We start from the raw sequence: 9,839 nt of genomic DNA, 5'->3' as shown, positions 1-9,839 counted from the left end.
GTCGGTTTTGCAAGCCTGCGAGAAAATATCGCAGTACGGATTCCATACGGATTACATTCGGAGGATGCCATGTGCAAAATACGCTGCCACACCCTGCCTACGGATGACATACGGATCACTATTTTGGGAACAGTTCTGCGTATTACGGCCGTATTACGGCCGTAAAAAACGGACCGTATTGTCTTACGCCTAGTGTAACGCCGGCCTTACAGTAAAGAATCCCCATCTGTTATTATGCTTAAACCTTCTTTCCTCCAGACATAGAGGATGCCCCCTTGTCCCTGTCTCAGGTCTATGATTAAAAAGATCATCAGAAAGGTCTTTGTACTGTCCCCTCATATATTTATACATTAACATAAGATCACCCCTTAGCCTTCGTTTTTCCAAACTAAATAGCCCCAAGTGTAATAACCTATCTTGGTATTGCAGACCTCCCAGTCCTCTAATAACCTTGGTCGCTCTTCTCTGCACCCGCTCCAGTTCAGCTATGTCTTTCTTATACACCGGAGACCAGAACTGTGCACAGTATTCTAAGTGTGGTCACACTAGTAACTTGTATAGAGGTAAAATTATGTTCTCCTCATGAGCATCTATGCCTCTTTTAATGCATCCCATTATTTTATTTGCCTTTGTAGCAGCTGCCTGACACTGGCCACTAAATGTGAGTTTGTCTTTTTTAAAATGTGATGCCAAGAACTGGTCACGGATGAGGTCTGACGAAGGAGGAGTAGAGGGGGATAATTACTGCACATTATCTAGACTCTATGCTTCTCTTGATACATCCTCGTACAGTTTTTTGCCTTTTTGCTGCTGCATCACACTGTTGACTCATGTGCAGTCTGTGATCTATTAGTATACCCAAGTCTTTTTCACACCTGGACTAAGGTGAGTGCATTATATTATATGGAGGACCATGGGGAGTGCATTATATTCTATGGAGGACCATGAGGAGTGCATTATATATTAAGAACAAACATGGGGAGTGCATTTTATTCTATGGAGGACCATGGTGAGAACATTCTATATTAAGAAGAAACATGGAGAGTGCATTATTTGCTACGGAGGACCATAGGGAGCTCATTATTTTCTTTGGAAGATGATAGGGAGTGCATTATATTCTATGGAGGACCATGGTGAATGCATTATATACCATGGAAGACCATAAGGAGTTTGTTATATTCTATGCAGATCCATGGGGAGTACATTATATTTTATGGAGGACCTTGGGGAGTGCATCATATTGTATGGAGGACCATGGTGAGTGCATTATAGTCTATGGAAAACCATGTTGCATGCATTATATTCCACAGAGCACCATGGGGAGTGCTTTATATTCTACAGAGGACCATGGGGAGTGCATTATACTATATGGAGGGCAATGGGAAGTGCATTATATCATATGGAGGACCATGGAGACTGCATTATATTCTATGGAAGACCATGGGGAGTGCATTACATTTTATGGAGGACCATGGGGAGTGCATTATATTCTATGGACAAATACACAACAATTGCTGTTCAGAAAACCAGCGTAGGGTAACCACAATAATTACAATTTGCCAAAGGCAACTAAACATGTAGGGGAGGCCTATGAATTGCTTTTAGGAGCTAGACAGTGGAGTGCGCACAAACTCCCAAGGAGAGTAGTGGTAGCGGCTGCACCAACTCTGGGGAAATCATAATAGATAGAATGTTGGAGTAAAATCTTGAGGATTTGAAAATTCATATAATAATATCCCAATATTGGACACCCACTGGTTTAGCAAATTTTAAATGTATTCTTTAATAGTCGAATTAAAAGTTTTGATTTACCTTAACCTTTAGTTAGGGTCTAGTTACCTTTTGGTAAATTGTAATTATTATATTCTATGGATGACCATGGGGAGAGCATTATATTCCATGGAGGACCATGGGAAGTGCATTATGTTCTATGGAGGACCATGGGGGGTGCATTATATTCTATGGTGGAATATGGGGAGAGCATTATATTCTATAGAGGATCATGGGAAGTGCATAATACTATATAGAGACTATGGAGAGTGCATTATACTATATGGAGGATTATGGGGGGCACATTACACTGTATTAAGGACTATATGAGGCCCATTATATTATATGGAAGTCTATGTGAGGACAGTATAGTATTTGGATTGCTATGTGGGGGCCATTATAATATTTGGAGGATTCTTTGGGGGCATTATACTTTATGCAAGTGATTATACAGTATGAATGTTTGTGCGGGGTCCATCAAACTGTATGGGGGCCATTATATTGTATGGATAGATAGTATGGGCCATTAAACGGTGTGTAGAGGTGTGGGGCTATTATACTGTATGTTGGCTCATAACACTGCATGGAGAGCTCAGTGGGGGGTCATTAAAATGTGCATGTGGAGACTAATGTGGAGGATTTCACCATATGGGTATCATACTGTGTTTGGGGAGCACTTTGGTTGGCATACTTTATGGGGGCAATGAAAGAGGAATTTAGGACTTTAGTAGGAGGAAAATTTCTTTGTAAAGGCTGCAAAGTTGTGATATGCTCTTATGTGGCCCTGACAAATATTTTTTTTGGGGGGTGGGGCAAATAGAACTTCTGCTATGGAGACCCATGATTTCTATGTATACCCCTGGTTAGGTCTGCTGCTGAAATCGCGGACAGTCTGTGAGCTTTCATCTCTCTCACCCTGCTGCGTGCCTGCCTGCACTGCAGTATCACTTTTGCCTTCCCGCTCCCCATCTCATATGCAATGTACACACTAGGTGGAACTCCATCTTACTTATGCTGGAGAGACTATGCAAGTAGAAGCAGACATAAGTGAAGTTTCAGCTGCAGCACATACTGGTCAGTGGCTCTGCGGACCACCACCACTTCACCACCAATGAGTGACCGTCCAGGCGTGACATGTGCCGTGTTGCGCTGCTTCGAGTACTCCACCGACAAGTCAAGCACTGATGACGCTATCGTCAGTTTACTTTCCCACTTCTATGACTGCTTGAAAAAACACTTCTAGTGATGATGGATGAGGTGGCACTGGAGGAAGAGAAGGAGGAACAGTGACCATGAATACCATTATCAGGCCAGTCTTCCACACATGGCTCGGAGGGGTGGTTCCTGTACCAAAAACCGTCAGGTACACAACTGTCCAGCCACGGGACAGCTTTCGAGGAGGAGAAAGAAGAACTGTGTTCACAGAAGGGTGGACCTCAAAGCATTTCACGGGCATCACTGGAGCATGGCTGGGTAAATTCAGAGGACCCAGACCATACACCTACCACCTCTGGGCAGCCTGGCACACATGAGACAATACATGCTTCTGTGCATGGCAATGACCTCCAAGTTGCCCGTATTGTCACCACTTCTGATTACTGGGTGGCCACCCTGCTGGATCCCGCTACAAGGACATCGTACCATCCTTACTTCTGTCACTGGAGCGGGATTGGAAAATCCGGGAATACAAGGGCACGCTGGTAGACGCAGTACTGACGATGTTCCCATCTGACAGTGGGGGCTCAATGATAGAACAAGACAGAGAAGGAGGAAGTTACCAATGCAGCTGGTTCACAGGAACCACCTTAGAATGGAGAATTAACCTGGCTAAAATGTGAAAAACCTTCCTCAGCCCGCCACAACATCTTGCACCGTCATCTAATATAGTCCGTAATAGCATCTCCACGTACTAACCGATGGGTCTGCCACATTTATGTTCTGGGTCTCCAAATTGGACACATAGCCTGACCTTGCCCTTTACGCCTTGGAGGTGCTGGCCTGACCTGTGACAACTATACTGTCACACCATGTGTTTAGCATAGCAAGGGGTGTGATCACACACAGGCTCATCTGCTTGCCCACCACCAACGTGGGCAAGCTCACATTCATTAAAGTGAGCCAGGCGAGGATCCCACAGTGCTAGAGAAGTTTTCCAGGAGCACCTAGCCATTGTTATACTCCACTGCAGTTTGTTCTTTCTATTTGCCATTCTCAATATTTTGGAGCCTCCCCAAATTTAAAGAAAAAGAAAAAGTGTTGGCTACCTACTCCTCCGCCTATTCTACCTACACCGCCACATCCACCTCCTCAATCTCCTCCTTCACTTGGATCTCCACCTCCTGGTTCAAGACTTTTATTTTTTTTACTCTATGCTAATTTAAGTCATTTCCCTAAAAAAAATACAAAAAACAATCCCATAGAGAGGATTAATTATGTTAAAGTGCCAGTGCTGATTAGTGTACTCACCTAGTAACTAAGTGGGGTTAGAGATTACCATTTACATGAGTGTAATGATCAATTGTAAAGGTTTCAAGCATGTGTTTACTTGCAGCTATAGGGAAAGGGGGATCTCTATTTCCAGCTGCTCCCACCCTGACACCGCCGTTTCGCCACGCTTCTTCCACGGGGAGAAACAATGTTGTTGCTTTTTAGCACCATTAAGGCATTCTCTTCTTAAACTTGACACTGAGGATCTCAGGCAAGTATAATGTAATAATACTAGCCACTGTGGCTACATAACATCATCTACAGCCTGCCACATGCTCATTACATGTACAAATGGCTGAGCAGCACCAACCAAAGTGCCGTATACCAGCACCAGTCAGGACCTCTGTATAAGTGACTGCGCCATCACGTGTCCCCGCACACAGGAACCACATACACAGTACAGTAGCGCTATAAGACTCCATTCACACTGGACATATAACGGCCAATGACACCTGTCCGGTCTGGTGTGTGGCTGTTTTGGTAAAGTATATTATCCCCTCTCCCATTCTCTATTGGGCACCATGACTGGCACTGATATGGGGACAATCCTACTGATAATGGTAAGAGGTAATAATTGGTAGAAAGTGTTAGTTATACAGAGAATATAAAAGGAAGAGTTTACAGCTCCGTGTATTCTGTACATGGGGTGCAGTAGAGCCAGCTGGGTGGCACTGGGGGTAATAGGTGCGCACCACTTTGGTGGAATAGACTCTTGGAAGAATTGATAAAGTAAATAGGAACATGGAGGAAATATGTGATAAGAAACATAGAAAAACTAATAAAAATATTAACTTTACAATACAATAATAAATAATGTAAGTTATAAAATGTAACGATGATGAAACACATAGAGGGATTAATAATCTAATAAATAAACCACTGGAAGTCACCATGAAATTCTGTGCCGTTCCTCTGGACCCTAAACTGTCACCCATGATGCCCACATCACAGTGTATAGGGCAGAGCAGGGCCAGGAGCCGCTGCCTGGCAGGAGCCACCTGAGGGTTCCGTCACCTCTGACCTCTGGTCACCTGCACACGACCAACTGCCATTTACTTTCAACTGTCGGCTGAAGTGATTGGACCGAGGTCTACAGGCGGGAAGAGATTACGGAGAATGGCGACTACTGGACGAGGGGAAGAGAGCGAGAAGAGGAGCGAGGAGAAGTGAAGAGAGGAGAAGAGGCACGAGGAGAAGAGGAAGAGAGAAGAGGACAGCGTGACCGGATTCAAGAAGATCATGAAGAAGAGGAGACGAGGCAACGGATTGGAGGAGCCAACACCTGGATGCAGCGGAGACCCTGGATCATCCGGCCCCTATGCCAGGCTCAACATCAGCAGCTTCAACATCCACCAGGTCCTGGGTAGAGGCGCCTTTGGCAAAGTAAGGCCTACATATTTTTTATTTATTTGAAACCTGAAATTTTATTATATCCCCATGTATTGTTCTCTGTTATCAGCCATGTCTTGCTTTGTTATTGCTCACTATTATGATCATCTGTGACATGAGGTATAAGACATCACCATAGTTAGGTCTAGTGCTGCTATAATGTGATATTCTTCTATACTGGAGGGTTCATCTCCGGGGTCGCAGCTGTAGGGGGCAGGGGACATTGCTTTTTTCCATGTCATTGCCAATATTGGCTACACTCAGGCTGCCATATTGTATATATTGGTCTCTAGGTAATCAGTTATATTTGGACCTCGCTAATGCCAGCGCAAAGCCCCCACTAATGCTTTAACTATTTATTCCCATATGGTAACAGAGGAAAACTCTTTTAAAAGTCATTGTCATTTTAATTTTTATTTTATAAATCAACAGCACATATAAAAAATAAGCAACTTTGTAATAAATCTTATTAGAGAAATCTGCTTCTTTCTCCAGCAGGAGTGAATTTTAATTTTCTAATTTCTGAATTTCTGGATAAATTCTGTATTTAGTGAAGACAGATTGCTACATTACTGAGAGGAGGTGACAGTTGGTGCCGATAATATTCTATGTAGAGGAGGTGAGGGAGGAGCTAAATGCAGCACTCCTCTTCTCCCCCCACCCTTCTACATAAAATATTATCAGCACCAACTGTCATCTCCTATCTCACTACTTTAGAATTTAGAAAATTAAAATACAGTTCTGGTGGAGAAAGGAGCAGATTTATCTGATAGGATGTATTGCAAAGTTTCCTATTTTCATGTGTGTTTTTGATTTATGAAATAAATATAAAAAATTAAAATGATGATTATTAGTTAAGACCTCTCCAAAGATTTGCTCCTCTACATTGTCCTGATCACCAGTAGACTGAGTGACAATTCAGTGTTCTCATGTGCCTTGTGTTGTAGAAAATCCAGATCCTTCCACCCCTGCAGACACCTTCTAAGTATTCTCCTTTTGTGTTTTTCAGGTGGTCCTGGCATCTGTCCCCGGGTGTAACATCAATGTGGCCGTCAAAATGATCAGCAAAAGGGACAATGAGGACACCATCATGAGAGAGCGGCGGATATTACTGGCGGCCAGACACTGCCCATTCCTGTGCCACCTCTATGCCGCACACCAGTCTCAGCACAGGGCATATTTCATGACGGAGTACCTGTCCAGTGGCAGCCTGGAGGATTTGATCAGGATGTGCGGCTGCCTCAACATCAGCAATGTGAGGTGAGAAAATGGAGAATCTACCATCTAGAGCATATATTTAGGGTGCTGGATGCAGGAGGTGGGGTGCCATGGTATTTGGGGATTGTCAGAGAAGGATTACATGATATTGATTCTACACTCTGTTCTCTCCATCAGATTCTACACAGCAGAGATGGTATGTGGCCTCCAGTTCCTCCATGGACACAACATCGTCCACCGGTAAGCAGAACTTTCCTCCTTCTCTCTGTCCCCTTTACATGCAGTAGATATGGCCCCCGGCTTCCCTGGTGTCCTGCTTCCTAGTCTACCGTATCTTGTAGTGACCCATTTTCCACCTCTTGTATCACTGGACAGATTTCTTATTTTGTTTTCTTATTTCATTGCAGAGACATAAAGCCGGAGAACATCATGTTGGATGCTGATGGCCACATCCGTATCATCGACCTTGGGCTTGCCCAAGATGGCGTCTCCTCCAAAAACATCTCTGGAGTGACGGGCACTTTCCATTACATGGCCCCTGAGGTGCATCGTAGAAAACGGTATGGCGCAGCAGTGGACTGGTGGAGCCTGGGGATGGTGGTGTCCAGGATGGCAGCAGGACGAACCCCATTTTACAACGGCCCAGTCAAGCAAATGGCTTTCAAAGCCATCATCAACGAGAAGCCAAAATTTCCATCTTGGCTTGATGCTGACGTGAAACATCTCATCAAGAAGCTGCTGCGCAAAGACCCTCAGACAAGCCTGGGTGTGAGCGGGAACATCCGAGAGCATCCATTCTTTACCACCATCGGCTGGGAGGATCTGGAGGAAAGGAGAGTAGAGCCACCATTTACACCATTCAGGCCAGTTCTGGAGAACCACCATCTGCAGTGGCCGGAGCACACAGTCCTTCACCCCGTGGCTGGATTTACGTATGTGTCACCAAGCTGGGCCCGGTAAGTATCTCCTCCTCTGGGGATAACACTCATCAGGAGCTGTTCTCCCAATATGATAATCATCATCATCCATCTTGTCTTTTTTAACGTTTTCTAACAATGACTTTATGTCTCTCTTTTTCTTAGGTGGATGAAAAGATCTGGACTGTGAAAGAATCCACGACCATCTGGTGAGTGACCGATGTACACACAAGACACCTATTATATCAGTACATTGTATCTGATGTTATATAGCGGAATGGTTCATTATAAAGACCATTCCCCTAATATAACAGAAGATCCGGTAGATAGAAGATTTCCTGTCTTCCTCTTATGTCTTGCAGGATGGGCTCGTGCCAACTGCCCAGAACTTCATGCCTCCTGACCCGTGCCTCACATCTCTGCTGCTGTACGTCACCTCGGCTGCCCTTCAACATCATCTCTCTATACCATCTTCATGCCGGACCACTGCCATTGCTGCCCCAGACCCTTGACCTCCTGGGCTGGCATCTAACATCCCTCCAGCCCGAAGATCTTCTACCCCAGGAGCGGCCTGTGCTAAGTTTCCATCTGGTGAGTTCAGGAACAATAGTCGCACCTTTCAGTCCTGGGGCCGCTGAGCAGCAGCATGTAAGGAGCGGCCATTATCCCTGAACTCACCTTAGCACAGGCCTGGTAAGTATCGCACCCATCACACATCACCCACACTACATGGTCAGTGCCGGTCCCCACACTACATCATCAGTACAGGCACACACATAGCACAGTACATATCAGCACATAGATGTAGGACATAGATCGGCTTCTGATCCTGGGATTTCATCCGATCGCCATATTTGGGGTCAGGAAGGAATTTTTCCCCCTAATATGAGGACAATTGGCCCATTCCTCATAGGGGGTTTTCGCCTTCCTCTGGATCTACACGGCCATAAATAGGTTTAGAATAAAAGATGAATAAGAAGAATCACACACTAGTAGTGTAAGAAACAAGTTATAATAAAATAAAAATACCTTAGTTTAAAATAAAAATTAGATCCAATGAATATAAACAATAATTAGACTAAGGAAATAAAACATTTTTTTTACTGGACAGTTACATTACACAGGTTAGGTACATTACACAGGTTAGGTACATTACACAGATTAGGTACATTACACGGGTTAGGTATCAGCCTTTCATCTTGGGATTCATTCTGATCACCATATTTGGGGTCAGGAAGGAATTTCCCCCCCTGATATGAGGATAATTGGCCGATTCCTCACAGGGGGTTTTCGCCTTCCTCTAGATCAACATTGCTGATAAATACATTTAGTGTGATAGATTAATAAGTAGGTGCATACTTTCAGAACATAAGAAAAAAAGTACAAAATAACCAAAATAAAAATTAAATAAAAATAAATAATAACAATAATAATAATTATTAATAGAATATTTATTAGTTAATGAAAAAGTTAGTTAAGGCAAATATAGGCATACATTAGTTTAAAGTCAATTAAAAGTAAAATACTATCTATTTTTTACTTTAGTCTCATCTGTTCGGTATCAGCCCTTGATCCTGGGATTTATTCTGATCGCCATATTTTATTTTGGGTCAGGAAGGAATTTTCCCCCCTGATATGAGGATAATTGGCCGATTCCTCACAGGGGGTTTTCGCCTTCCTCTGGATCAACACGGCCCATAGATAGGTTTAGTCTGATAGATGAATAATTTACACATATACATGATATATAATAACCTCATCTATAAATAAAATCTTCTTTTTACCCCTATATCTTTGTGTTGTCTTTACTCTATTGCTCGGCCATGTAGTCATTATTATACTGCCCCCTATGTCTGGTGGGCGCATACAGCAGTGTCCCCCACACTCCAGGCCTCACGGCCCCAACACATCATGGTGTCAGGATTTCCTTCGTATTTCTCAGGGGAGAGAACCTGCGGCAGCTTCTGAGGCCTCGGTAATAATTCCATCCTCAGTGCAAAATGAAGGAAATCCTGACACCATGATGTGTTGGGGCCGTGAGGACTGGAGTTTGGGGAT

At 43.8% G+C, this 9,839-nt stretch overlaps 1 protein-coding gene across 1 annotated transcript; it reads left to right on the top strand.

The window, feature by feature from the left end:
* Positions 1 to 7,485: 7,485 nt before the first annotated feature.
* On the top strand, positions 7,486 to 9,143 carry LOC143768574 (protein kinase C delta type-like). Its single transcript, XM_077257214.1, has 2 exons — positions 7,486 to 7,820; positions 7,947 to 9,143. The coding sequence occupies exons 1-2, from the start codon at positions 7,519 to 7,521 to the stop codon at positions 7,969 to 7,971; spliced, it is 327 nt and encodes a 108-aa protein (XP_077113329.1). The 5' UTR covers positions 7,486 to 7,518; the 3' UTR covers positions 7,972 to 9,143.
* Positions 9,144 to 9,839: the final 696 nt, after the last annotated feature.

The sequence above is a fragment of the Ranitomeya variabilis genome, chromosome 4 (genome assembly GCF_051348905.1).
Source record: "Ranitomeya variabilis isolate aRanVar5 chromosome 4, aRanVar5.hap1, whole genome shotgun sequence".
NCBI classification, from domain to species: Eukaryota; Metazoa; Chordata; class Amphibia; order Anura; family Dendrobatidae; genus Ranitomeya; species Ranitomeya variabilis.
Note: the sequence above shows the minus strand (reverse complement) of the source record. Positions and strands in the feature narration are given on the sequence as shown.

Coding starts and splice junctions, on each gene's coding strand:
- LOC143768574 (XM_077257214.1), top strand. CDS start 7,519: ATGGCTTTCAAAGCCATCATCAACGAGAAGCCAAAATTTCCATCTTGG. Junction 7,821..7,946: donor GTGTCACCAAGCTGGGCCCG/GTAAGTATCTCC, acceptor TCTTTTTCTTAG/GTGGATGAAAAGATCTGGAC.